The sequence below is a fragment of the Crocodylus siamensis genome, chromosome 10 (genome assembly GCF_052110815.1).
Source record: "Crocodylus siamensis isolate JL-2025a chromosome 10, ASM5211081v1, whole genome shotgun sequence".
Classification (NCBI taxonomy): Eukaryota; Metazoa; Chordata; order Crocodylia; family Crocodylidae; genus Crocodylus; species Crocodylus siamensis.
This window is the reverse complement of record NC_143404.1, coordinates 42115284-42129052: the sequence shown is the minus strand read 5'-3', so window position 1 is coordinate 42129052 and position 13769 is coordinate 42115284. Positions and strand designations below refer to the sequence as shown.

General features: G+C 49.7%; 1 protein-coding gene across 3 annotated transcripts in view; it reads right to left on the bottom strand.

Annotated features, from left to right (window-relative positions):
• The window catches only part of LOC149856507 (rho GTPase-activating protein 39-like), a 154905-nt gene that overhangs the window by 14612 nt on the left and 126524 nt on the right, over positions 1 to 13769 (bottom strand). For all 3 annotated transcript variants that reach the window (XR_016444405.1, XM_090064352.1, XM_090064353.1), the window contains exons 8-9: positions 983 to 1074; positions 38 to 207 (exon numbers count right to left, since the gene is read on the bottom strand). Coding sequence is in view for 2 of the 3 variants with exons in the window: in XM_090064352.1 (XP_089920478.1) it covers positions 38 to 207; positions 983 to 1074 (262 nt within the window). In the remaining variant the exon portion in view is untranslated. The remainder of the gene's footprint in view (positions 1 to 37; positions 208 to 982; positions 1075 to 13769) is intronic.

Genomic DNA, 13769 nt, shown 5'->3' with positions numbered 1-13769 from the left:
TCTCTGTACATGGGGCAGGGTCATTAAGCCTGCTTACCTGCAGGAAGTGTATGAGGTAACACAGGACGAATTTGTTGAGATCTGGCAAAAACTGTACCACTGTCACAGCAGCATCAGGGTTCTCGTAGCTGCTGATGCACTCTTCGTAGAACCGCTGTGGTATCAGGGGTTCCTCCAGCTCCCGATACCACAGCTTCAGCAGGGAGGCTAGGGAAAAAGGAAAAGGCATGAGAAATGCTACGATAGTGTGGATTCACTCATAAGGAAAATTTGCTCAGGGCACTTTTTAAGAGTAAAATGGAATCATTAGTGCCCCACTGTTGTCAGGTCGCATGCTTTAACACCACTCTTGTAATATTACATTTTCTTCCTGAAGCCTCAGCTTCTGCAGTCAGAAGGCTGCATGACAATCTCAGTTTTCACATAAAAAAAAGTTTTGGGGCCTCCTGCTTGCAGTAAAAAGCTTGTAAACTGTGACCTGAGTCAGACCCATAAGGCTCAGAAACCAGAGAAAAAGAATCTGACATTTATTGTGTTTACGTCAATCACATGATTCTTGGGGTCTGATTTACAGTTCTTGAATGTTTGGAATAGACAATACTGTTGACCACAAGTACATTTTAACTTTGTGTTTTATCTGAACGATGGTGTTCTGTTCTTCTTCAGAGGAAAGTGTACCACTGACTGATTCATCTCCAACAGCTCAGTGCTCCTATCTTCTCACCCTATTGAAACTGATTAACTCCAAGATGGGATGGCTGGAACCAGAAATTGGATTTGGCTTTTACAAGCATTACTGCTGGTGGTCTATGAATACAGTATAAAATGCTGTTTGCAAGGAGAGCTCTGCTAAACTAAGCTGAGAACAGTGTTGTTCATTCATTCTTACACAACTGCATTTCTCTTGTACTATCCACACTACCCTTTCTCTACATTTTAATCTGATCTGGCCCATACACACATGGATATGGAGTCCTCATACCTGGTATACTAGGGTCCCTACAATTGCTGGGAATGCTCCACTGATCCACTTGCAGTTTCAATGCATTGACTTCATCAATGTCACCAGGTACTCTGAAAACAAACCCAGAAAGATAGCAAAAACACTTAAGAATCCAAACACACTATAGAGCAACCTACCTTACAGCAGGCCTCAGTCACAATGGCTAAGTGTTACTAGCGGGAGTCTGCATGCAGGTTTCCTAGCAGTTGTGCTACCTCATGACGTCCTCAGCCAGTTCTCATAAGCAAAATAGTCCCTAGATAATAAATTAGTCAAAGAATATACACACAACATGAGCCCTTCCGCCCAGTCCCAGGCACTCAAGGAGGATGCACTGGTGCTGGCTCTGGCTCCAAGCACAACTTCCTAGCCTCCCCTTGTAGTAGACAGCTGCAGTCACTGCTTGCTTCCTCTTTTCAAATTGGCCCTTCAGTCTTCTCTCTCTGCCTCTAGTGATTTTAATCTCCCAACATTATCAAAAGGCCCACCCCTGAATGCCCTTAACAGGGATGTCTGCCCCTTCTTAAGGGGATAAAACACCCTATTACAGAGTCTTGCAAAGAAGAGTTAGCATGTTAGTGGCCAGTACAAAAGCATTACTCCTGAAGATCATGCTGTTTATTATCAAAGGCAGTGCCAGATGATCTCTGTAGGAATGCCTGTCCCAGCTCCATAAGCTCTACCTCTCTCTTAGCAGGAGATACTATTTTCCTGACAATGTACTTCTCAGCAACAGGTTAAATCTGGGGATAAGAAGTACTAGGGAATGCAGCTCTCACAGGAAACCAGAAACTATAAAAGATGTTGTCAGACAGGTCAGGCTTTCAACTGGTTATCTTAAACAGTGGTTCAACCACATATCTGAAACTTCCTCAGATCAGAAAAAGATAATTTACCTTTTAATCTCTTCACACATCTCCTAATTTCAGTCACTTGCACAGAAAAAACTCTCATGAGAGTGATTTAACCCTGGTTGTTCCCAGGTTATTTTCCTCCTGGAGTGGTCATTTTTATCCTGGCTGAGAAAGCCTGAACATCTGTACACTTGTGATTGCTCCAGGGAGAGCAGTGAATCTCTCAGGAGAAACTGAATGTCTGTACAAGGCTACATTTACATGGGAGTTGAATTTTTCACGTCCTATTTACCACCAGGAAGGAAGTTACCTTCATTTTAGTGATTTTTTCTACTTGTAACTACCTGTAATATTTGTAGATTATTTAACATGGCTCTGCAATTTTCTTATGTACAAGCTGCTGGGGAGATTTCACACATGGTAATTAACAGCAACATCTTTCAAAGTGTTCACTACCATAAGTGAACAAAGGCATCAAGCCCACAGTTAGAGCCACTGTGCTAAGGTCACTGCTAGAAACAGAAAGGGTATTTAGGGCATAGACATATAAACTATTTATCATAAAAGATGAACAAATTTACTATGTGTCAGCTGCTCCATGGTTACTGCTTATGTGTGTACTCTTACTTACATGTCTTTCATTGTGAGTTAAGCTACCACAGCTTAGCTTTCATTTACCAGGGATTAGAGCATGCAAACAGACAGTTACTGGGCATGTCTTCGTAAGATGCTTTACCACGCAGTAGACTGAGCAGTAAAGCAGCACCACCTACACATGCAGGGAGTTACCGAGCAGTTTATTAGTTCACTGCACAGTTAATTTGCTACCTGCATTTGCAAGTGGCAAATTAACCGTGTCATAGTTACAGTGCAGTAGCACATGTGTAGATGCTGACCAGGAGCAAATTTGCTCCCAGTTAGCCCCACCAACAGGGGGCCACCATCGGGCTAGCCCCAGGGCCACAGGACTTGGAACTTCTCCAGCCCTGGGGTGAGGCAGCCCGTTTCCTGCCCCAGCCTGGTCTTTAAAACTCTGCATTGACCCTGTGGCCTGTGCCACTTGCTGCCTGCCTGTGGCCACTGGGTCTCGCAGCAGTGGTCCTGAGCCAGCTGCAGCAGTGACCCCAAGCCAGCTGCAGCAGCCTGTCCAAACCCCAGTGCTAGCCCCCAGACCAGCCCCATTGCCTGCCTGCCTGTCCCACACTGTGCCCTAGTGCTGCGTGCTGTAGCCACCTACCCAGGCCCGGCAGCACCCAGACTCTTGCCTGCAGCCCAAGGGCTGTCAACAGAGCCATTCTGACATCATCCTCTATGCCACACATCACCTCTCAGGGGCTTAACTGTTCCCAGGATGAGACTGCAGACCTTGTTGGGCAAAGGCTGAGGTCTAGAGCTAGTTCATCTGGGGCGGGCACTCCAGCACCGACATCTATGAGGGCTTGGTGGCCCGCATGCGGGAGCGTGGGCATGACTGGCTGGCACCCCACTGCTACATAAAGGTCAAGGCCTTGTAGGAACCATAGTCGGGGGAAGTGGGGACTAGCGGGGCTTAGCTGGGGCAGGGTTCCAGAAGACACAGACACTGTGAGCACTGCCAGTCCAGCTGGTGCTCGTGTTGATGAAGGCACTTTGGTGGTCAACGATGGCCTGCAGTACAACAGCTACCTGCTGGCTGTAGTAGGGGTGGTCACTACAGGTGATGAGGATGTGGGGCCCATCCATGGCCCTGACGCACTGGGGGAAGCCCAGGGCATAGAACCCCCCCCCCCCACCACCTCCAGGGGGTTATGCACCTGGAGTATGGTGGGCCCCAGCACATCCTGGAAGGTATCACAGACCTCCAGGACTGCCTCCCCAGTGGCTGCCTTGCCCACCCTAAGAGGTGGCTGATGTAGTGCAGGCTGGCAGGTGTGGCCAACTTGAATAAGGCAATGGCCAGCCGGATTTCCATGAGGCAGCTGCATGGTGGTGGCCTGCTGCTCCAGGTATGTGCAGAGCTGGCTGAGGATCTCTTGAAGGTGGCCCACGACATCCAAAATGACTCCAGCTACTGCTCATTGTCCCAGGTGTGCTGGGTGATGTACAGTTACCAATCCTGGCTGCCTGGGCAGCCCCATAGGTGGTGGGGCTAGAGCCCCAGCAGCTCGTGAACAGGACTGGTGGTGGTGCCCACATATGCATTGTTGATGTCCCTGTCAGGGTCCAGGTGGCAGCCCAGGGGCTGAGCAGCATCAGCGCAGGGGCAGAGCACGTCAGATGTGGTGGGCAGCCAGGGCCAAGACTAACCTGGGCCAGACGGCAGTCACCATGGCAGCGAAGCACAGTGAGCAAGTAAGCAGAAGCCTAGGGTGTGGGCTGTTGCTCCCAGGGCCTGGGGGTTCGAGCAGCCATCTCATGGTGGGCAGAGGCTCTGGAGACAAAGTCATAGAGGGCTGTGCCAGCACACTGCAAACTGCTCTGGCCTGAAACACAAGTGGCCAGGGAGCACTATACAGGGATGCCTTTTAAAGAAGGCCTCTGGCCTTGTCCAGTGAGCTCTTGTCCAGTGAGCTCTTCACCACCACTTCTAAATCACTGATGTATTTGAATAGCACTGGACCAAGCATTGACCCCTGCAGGACATCACTGGTCACTTCTTGCCAAGATGACACAGATCTGTTCATTAGAACTCTCTGGGTCCTACCCGGCAGCCAGCTTCCTACCCACCTTACTGTCTCACAGTTAAGCCCACAATCCTCCAATTTCCTTGTGAGATCATGGGATACCAGATGAAAAGCTTTTTGGAAGTCAAGATATACAATGTCAACCTCCTCTCTCTTATCCAGGTTGCGAGTTACCTGATCATAAAAGGATATGAGGTTGGTAAGACACGACTTGCCCATGATGAAGCCATGCTGGCTGTCATTCAGAATCGTACTTTCTGCAAGCCTATCACACATAAGACTCCTTAATGAATTTTTCCAGGATTTTCACTGTGATAGAAGTTAGGCTAATTGGCCTATAGTTACCTGGGTCCTCCTTTCTCCCCTTCTTGAAGATGGTCACAACATTGGCCCTCTTTCAGTCCTCAGAGACCTCTCCATAGTGCCAAGTTTTGGAAGAGCTTTGCCAGGGGTTCTATGATGACTTTGGCCAGCTCCTTCAGCACTCTTGGACGAAGTTCATCTGGTCCTGCTGACTATATGCGTCTAATTTTTTTAACTGATCACACACTAGTTCTACAACAATAGTAGGAAGGTGGTCATTCCTACCCTGCTCATTCAGTACCCTATCTAGTGAGATCTCCCCCTTGGCCCAGTGAAAGAGCGAAACAAAGTAGTCATTCAGGAGTTCAGTTTTCTCCTGAGTGTCAGTAACCAGCTGTCCTGAGTTGTTGAGCAGTGGCCCCACACTCCCGTTCATTTTCCTCCTCTTCCTACATACTTAAAGAAGGACTTCTTGTTGTCCTTGATTCCTGTTGCTAATTTTAGTTCAGTCACTGCCTTAGCTTTTCTAATCTGATCCCTACAAGTGCGGGCCATAGTTGTATGGTCCCACTGGGGGCCTGTCCCAAGCTTCCATTGTCTCTACGTCTTTCTTCTTTCTTAAGAGAACCGTGATTTCTCTGTTTAACCAAGAGGGCTTCCAGCCCTTCTAGTACCTTTCCTCCACGTGGGAATGGAGTTCTTTTGTGCTTCAAGGATTGTGTCCTTAAGGAATGACTTTTCATGTACTCCTTTTGCTTTTGGTCCCTGGCCCCACAGTACTTTCCCTACTAGTGACCTGAGCTTCTTGAAGTTTTCATGTTTAAGTCCAAAACTTCAAACCTGCTATCTAATTCGTCTGCCTTGCAATGGACAGTAAACATAATGGTTTCATGGTTGCTATCACCCAGGCTGCCCTCTATGTTTAAGTCATTCACCAGGTTGTCTACTTTGGCCAGGACCAAGTCTAGAAAAGTATTACCTCTGATTGGCCTGTGCACCTCCTGAGTCAGAAAAAAGTCTTTGATGCAGGTCAGGAAGGAATGCGACCAATGCAGCTTGGCCAAGTGTTCCTCCCAAGAAATGTCTGGATAAAGTCGCCCATGATGACCATGTCTCATGCACACATGGCCCCTGTCAGTTGTTGGGCGAACTCTAGATTGAGTTCCTCATCCTGGTTTGGTAGTCTGTAGTATACTGTTCCAGGGGGACACAGGCAGAGGGTCCAAAGACCCCTCCTGCAGCAGGACCCAAGGGATGGGTGACCTGCCTCGACAAGAAAGAGAAAAGCCCTGAAGACAAGGCAAGCGTACCTTTTTTAGGAAAAAAGGAGCCAGAGGAACCACACCAGTATGGAACGCCCGTGTGGTTCGTCAGCTGCTTTTATTGCCGGCTGTGAGCAATGCAGGTGGATGAATGCAGGTGGATGACATCATTGAAAAATGCTGCCCAGCTGAAATAAACGTTGGCAGCAGGGAAATGGTTGGGGGAGCACTGCTGGAGACTGGCAGCAGGACTGCTCCCCGACTCAACTCAGGCTGCACTAGCAGCCAAAAGAGAGATCGAGTGAGAACCCATCAGAGTGGTCCAGGACCAGTTAAAGGACACAACATTGGCCCAGAAGTGTAGCTGGACCAGGAAGGATGGCATCGAGGGACATAGAAGTCACAGATGCCCTGTTCCCCATTTGTTTTCTTTGATTTAATTTGTTTTGTTACCTAGGGGCCCCAAGACAGGGAGAGAGACCACAAGAGACTTTCATGGATCAAGAAGAGCCGAGACAGTGTAGCAGGGAAGACCCAGCATATTGTTAGGGATGGCCTAATGTTCCATAATATCCTATGCAAGGGAAGACTGGTGGGAGCTGAGCAGGAGAAGAGAGGATAGACGATGACATTGGAGGGTGAGCCGGCAGTCCATCATCTGGCCGTCCTAAAGGATAGTGCATGGTTAGGGTGTAGGGGATGAGAAGCCCCAAGAGTACCTGCTAGGAGTAGCGCCTCACCTGCAAAGAGCCACAAGGAGCCCCACCACTGAAGGGAAAAAACATGTCATGACAGGAGAGTATTGGGGTCTCCCGCGGGGTGAATGCGACCCAGCATCAAGGCCACAGGAACAAACCCCACAGCCGACAAAGGGTGCATGTTCCAAGGTGGCAAGGGAGCGCCTACACGAGGCCAGGCGGGTGCATATACACCTACAATTAGGTCTCTCTCGCTGTCCTGTTCTCTCTTGACCCAGGGGATTTCAAGCCATTCTTCTTTGGAGCCAATTAATCAAATCTGCTGTAGTGTGGTAACTACTACGCTCCAGTAGCCTCCAGCATCTCATGTATCAGCATGCTTAGAAATGGCAGCAAGGGCACTCCCATTGCCATTTTTAAGCACAGGGATGCTGATACATGAGACGCTCTGGGCACTTTTTAAGAAGAGTTTCTCTAAGACCTGCTCTAATTAAAAGTGTCCCCGCCCTATGCCCCACTCACGGAGCACATGTATAACACCCTAAAGTTTGGACTAGTGTGTGTAGATGCCCCCTTATGCATATTATTGTCCCCACTGTTACCTGTAGTAGCATTATGAAAACAGGAATAAAAACAGCTTTTTGTCTTATATGTCAACTTGAAAGTAGTTTCATCTAGACCATATTTCTATATCTTACTTATATGGATATAATCAGAAAAAGTGTCAAAAGTCTCAAAGCTGAGGTATATCACATCCACTGCTCCACCCTACCTACAAGCCTTGTCACAGAAGGATATCAAACTAATTAGGCAGGATTTGTACTTGACAAATTGATGTTAGGTGTTTGTTATTAACATGTTATCAGCTAGACACTTACAAATTATCTATGCTTGATGCTGTATTTCAGAATCTTTCTGTGTTTTAAAGTTAGAATGGTTGGTCTACAGTTCCACAGGTCCCTCTTCTGACACCAGTGTCTACATCACTGATAAAGACGTTAAAGAGAACTGGTCCTAGGACACCACTGGGGGACACCACTGGTCACGGAGCACCATAATGATTCACTTCCGTCGATTACTACTCTTTGGATCTGACCTCAGAGCCAAATCCCCAGCCATTGGACTGTGGTGTAGCCAAGGACACAAGTGGCCTATTTTTCCATGAGGAGATCATGGGACACCAGATAAAAGGCTTTTTTAAAGTCCAGATATATGATGTCAATCTCTTCTCCCTTGTCCAGGTAATGTGTCACCTGGTCATAGAAGGAGATGAGATTGGTCAGGCAAGACCTACCCACAACAAATCCATGCTGGCTGTCCCTCAGGATGTTGCCATCAGCCAGCTGGTCAAGAATGATCTCTTTGATAATTTTTTCCAGAATCTTACAGGGGATTGGGGTCAAGCTGATTGGCCTGTAGTTCCCTGGATCTACTTTCATCCTTTTCTTAAAGATGGGCACCGCATCGGCCTTCTTCCAATCTTCAGGTACTTCACCTGAGTGCCACCTGTTTTTGAATATTTTTGCCAATGGTTGAGCTATGACACCTGCCAGCTCCTTAAGTACTCTGGGGTGTAATTTATCAGGACCAGCTGACTTGAAGGTGTCCAACCTGTCAAGATGTTCCCTTACAAGGTCTACACCGATGCTGGGTATAAATTCACCACATCCCACATCATGCTAGGCAGGGTGGTCCTTTTGGGCTGATGAAAAACCAACGCGAAGCACCCATTAAGCAGGTTGGCTTTTTCCTGAGCGTCAGTTATCAGTTGTCCCATTTGGTTTAACAGGGGTCCAATGTTACCCTTGCTTGTCTTCCGACTCCCCACATACCTGAAAAAGGACTTTTTATTGTCCTTGATATGTGGAGCCAGATGGAGTTCAGTTGCAGCCTTGGCTTTCCTGGTTTGCTCCCTGCAGGCACTGACCAGTGCTGTGTACTCCTCCTTTGTGGTGATTCCAGTCTTCCATCCTTTATAAGCCTCTCCTTTTAGGCATAGGAGTTCCGTGCTGAACCAAGTTCCATGCTGAGCCAAGAGGGTTGCTGTGCCCTTTTGCTACCTTTCCTCCAAGAAGGGACGGATATCCCTTGTGCTGTCAGGATCGCTCCTTAAGAAGCAACCACTCCTCTTGGACTCCTCTTCCTGATGAGTCATGGACCCTTAGGGCCTTGACAACAAGCCTCCTGAGCTTATCAAAGTCAGTTTTCCTAAAGTCAAGGACTTCTGCATTGCTCACTGACTTGCCAGCTTTGTGATGGATAGTAAAAGTGATCAGCTCGTGGTCATTGTCTCCCAGTATTCCTTTGATTCTTAGGTTGCTGATTAGATCATCCGCTTTGGCCAGTACCAGGTCCAGCAACGCTTTACCTCTTGGTCCAGAGACTTCTTGAGTCAGGTAGAGCTTGTCCACGCATGTGAGGAAGCTTTGTGACCCTTCAGATTTGGCCAAGTGCTGTTCCTATGAGATGTCTGGGTAGTTGAAGTCTCCCATGACAACCATGCACTGACAGCATGCAGCCTCAGCCAGTTCCTTGGCAAATTCCTGGTCCAGCTCTCGTTCCTGGTTAGGAGGTCCATAGTAGACTCCTACCATTGTGGTCTCTGTGCCATGTTCCCCATGTATTTTAATCCAGAGGGACTCCAGTTGTCCTCCCTGGGTGCCAATGTCAACTTGCAGGGATGTGTAGCTTTCCTTGACATAGAGAGCTACACACCCACCCTTTTTATCCTTTCCTGTATAGGGTATAGCCACCTATGCCTATGGCCCAGTCATAAGTGGAGTCCCACCGGGTCTCTGTTATCCCTATGAGATCATAGTCATTCTTGTTTAGCAGGAGGACCAGTTCCTCCTGTTTGTTCCCCAAGCTCCTGGCATTGGTGTACAGACATGTGAGTGTCCCATTGGAAGCCCTAGGCTCCTTGCACTCCCAGGCGGACATCATTCCAGGGCTGGGGTAGGAATGGATTCCCTTGGGTGCCCTAACCTGCTGATTTTGCAGTAGTTGCCTGGTGGGCTTGCATTGGCAGTTGTCCACCCATCCCCCAGCAGGCTTAGTTTAAAGTCCAGTTGAATAAGTCAGCCATTCTGGCTGAGAAGAGCTTCCTTCCCAGTGAAGTGAGGTGGAAGCCGTCTCTTCTCAGCAAACCAGTGCCTTTCTCACCAAAGAGTGGACCGTGTTCATGGAAGCCAAAGCCTTCACGATGACACCAGTCTTTGGTTGACTACCTCGATCCACCCCTCCCTCCTCAGCCCACGACCCACAACCAGGAGGATCGAGAAAAACACTACCTGCGCCCCCAACCCCATAAGCCCTGATTCCAGAGCCCTGTAGCCACTCATGACCCGGCTGGGATTGCTCTGAGCCATATCATTCATGCCCACATGGATAAGAAGTATAGGGTAATGGTCAGAGGGCTGGATAAGTTTGGGATCTTTTCTGCTATGTCCTGGATGTGGGCCCCCGGGAGGCAGCAGACCTCCTGGGCTAAGGGTTCAGGGCAGCAGACTGTCCCCTGTAACAGGTCACCCCTCCCAGCGCCATTTTCCTAGTACTCCATGCCTTGCGTGGGCACCCTTGGATCCTTCTTTGGGATTCTTATGTCTTGCCCTATACTCCCCTGCCACGTCTTGATGGAACTTAGGATGATGTTCTTGTGAGCGGGAGGCTGCCTATTGTATTGGATATGTTGGGGCCGTTCCCTTATGTGGGACTGACCCCTGATTTTTCTCTAGCTAGGCCTCCCCGTCTAAACTCACTAAACAGGGTTTGACTTTGAGGCTCTAGCCTCTTCCACTGTCTTGGGGCCCTGGCCCCTTTTCCTGCTCCAATCTGGAGACTGGTCAAGAGGGCCTGGGCGCCAACCCCACCACTGGAGGGCTGCAAGCCCCAAGCCAGGGGATGACCCCGACCCTGAAAATAACGCTGCACCACAGGCCCACCAGAGCTCCCCGGCTTTTAAGATTGTGCCTCGCTGGCGCCGGAGGTTTGCGCCCCCTCTCTGGGGCGCCTCGCTGCCCCCTCTCTGGGCTTCTCACTGCCCCCTCTCTGGGCTTCTCACTGCCCCCTCTGCTCTGGGGCTTCTCGCTGCCCCTTTTGCTCTGAGGCTTCTTGCTTTCCACGGCCTTGGGGCTCAGGTGGCCATAGCTATGCCTGGTCCCAACTCTCCTGCTCAAGGTCTCAAACCCTCGTTTGGCTCAGGCAGCCTCGGCCTTACCTGGCCTCTAAGTCTTCATGTCCCTTCTCTGGGGCTGGGGTCAGTGCACCCCCGAATGCTGTGCCCTCTCTGGCGCCAGGGGATCCATGGTAGCGTGGGAACCCCATGAGGCCTCCTCCAACCCCTAATAGCCTCTCCCAAACCACCGGTAATAAACAGCAAACAGAAAACTCAAGCCCCTACGCTATAACATAAATCTCTGCCAATTGGCTACAACATCATTCTTCCTGACACACGGGGGCTACTCTATCTTTCCCTAATCTCGGGCCATACCTGCAGTCCAGCCTCTCCTCTTAGCTCAGTCTGGCAGAGCTCCTTCCCCTCTGGCTGCCAGCAGGGAACTGCCTGTCTGGACTCAGTCCTGGGGTTTAAATGGGAGCCAGGCCCTGCCCCTTCCGGTCAGCTGACCACTAGCAGGTGTGGGTCACTGGCTCCCTCCAGCTGCCCTAGCAACCGGCACCTGAGTGCTTATTCCAGCTCTACAAGACTCAGGAGGGAGTCTCCCACAACGACCACTCCGTGTTTTGTCTTAGGAAGAGTAGGGATGGGTAGCTATGAGTGATCCTCCCTTGCTTGCAGGAGCTTGCAGCTCTGCAGGCTCTACTGGGGTTGCAAGAGGTTCAAAGCTGTTTTAGAGCTACAGAGGGGAGGGTACCCTGGTGCAGTGGGCCTTAGGGCTGTTGACCACCTTGGTCCAAGCCCCTGGCTGGACAGTGTGGGAGATCCTTAAGTCCTCCCTTGTCCTGGAGGGTGACCTTGGTCTACCCTCGGCCATCATGGGATGAAGGGCCTGGCAGTAGAAGTCTATCTCCTGCTCGCCATCCCTGATGGCACACAGTCTCTGGACTGAAGTCTGGAGTTCCTCTATCTGGCACCTCAGAGACTCCAAAGTGGTGCAGACCTTACAAAGGGAGGTGGCCATGCTCCCAGTCCCATGTGCTTGGAATTGTGCCAGGCAGCCCCCACAGCTGAGAGCCAGAGGCTCTGTCTGCGTGGAGCCCGGAACCATGGGTTCCATCTGGGTGGAGACCTGAGAAGTGCCAGAGGGGGAGGTCTCAGACTCTGAGGGGATCCTTGAGGTGTGACGTGCAGCCATCTGCATTGTACTGGTGGTAGCCTGGCTACTGCCATCCGCGTTGTCTGGCTACTATTGTGACTACCTTCCCTAGGGCTCACTGGCAGGGCCTCGGGCTCTCCCACTCGCCCTCCTGTGTGAACTCCCATGCTAACTTGCATGCCGGGCCTAGAAGTGCACCTATTTGCACATCCTGTTCATGAGGCTCTAGTCACATGGCTTCCTTGGGGCTGGGAGAAGTAAGAGCTGGGGGAGAGGCATGACCCCGCCTTGGCTCCCCTCAGCTGTCCCGCAGTTGATTAGGTCTAGGACCCTCTGTCACCGTGGGTCTCACCTACCTCTGGCTGTGCTGGGGGTCTGGGTCGGGGTCCTAATGGGGGTCCCTGGGCTCAATGGGGGTGCAAAGGGCTTCTGCCCATGCATCTCACACTGGAGCCGGGATGAACTGCGGCCTTGCCATTGGCGGGTCCTTTTTAAACTGAAAAAAGCAGTTTGTCTATTTATAGAAAAAACTTTTTTCCTTCCTTCTAGCTTACCATATTTATAGAATGATTTTGTTTCCTGTTTTTTATGTGTTTTGCTAGCTTTATCTTAATTTCTACTTTGGCTTACCTGATTTTATCCCCATACTTTTATATTTATCCTTCATCATATGGCCAAGTTTCCACTTTCTGTAAGATTCCTTTTAGGTTTCACATTGACGAGATCATGTAGCCAAGCAGATCTCTTATAACACTTCCTATCCTTCCTACATATCAGGAGAGCATAGACTTGCACCCATAATATTGTCTTATTAAGGAAAAAACAACTCTTCTGGATTGCTTTTTCCCTTAGATATGCCTCCCAGGGGATTGTGGCTTTTTGAAGTCCAGTGTTTTTATGCTGCTAACTTCCTTCCTTCCTTTCTTCTGCAAGGAAAAGGATTTACCACACCCCCAGCTTTTACCAAGCACAAAAATCTGGTTCACTGAAAGTTCACACTATGCGAGGAGATGTCAAAATTCACCTGCTATCATAATCAATTCAAATAATTTAGTGTGTCAGAAAAAAAAAATCCCTCAATTTATATACATCAATGGACTACTGGTCCCTTGAGGGGCACCTTCTTAAGCATCCCTTTCCAGGCTTGCTAGATTTGCTTGAAACACTTGCCTAGGCAGCAGTTACTGATCTAGATGGAAATACAGTCAGTGGGTTCTGCTGGCTCATTGATAAATGTCACTCAATTTCATATGGTCTAGGAAACATGCCCTGGTACAAGGTAATCAATGTGGTTCACAATGGGCACATCTACACATCGCCCTAAGGCAGGGGAGGGCAATTATTTTGGGTGGAGGCCCGCTTACAGGGTTTTGGCAAGACATCAAGGGCTGCATGGGTAGCCTTGCCACTTGATAGGTGCTCCGCCCCCCCCCCGGTTGCCATCTTGGAATTCTGAAAGTTTGCATACATGGCCACCTCCCCTTGTGGGGTCTGCTCCCTTTTGGGTCTCTGGTGCGCCAGCTGGAGGAGCTCCAGGCCACAGTCCAGAGACTGTGTGGCATCAGGGACTGCGAGCAGGAGCTAGATTCCTACTGCCAGGCCCTTTTCCCCCGGGAGCCGGAACGTAAACAACGGTCTCCCTCCAGAACAAAGGAGGTCTTCAGGACCTCTCATCCTGTCCAGTCAGGGGCATGGACCAAGGTGGTCAAGGGC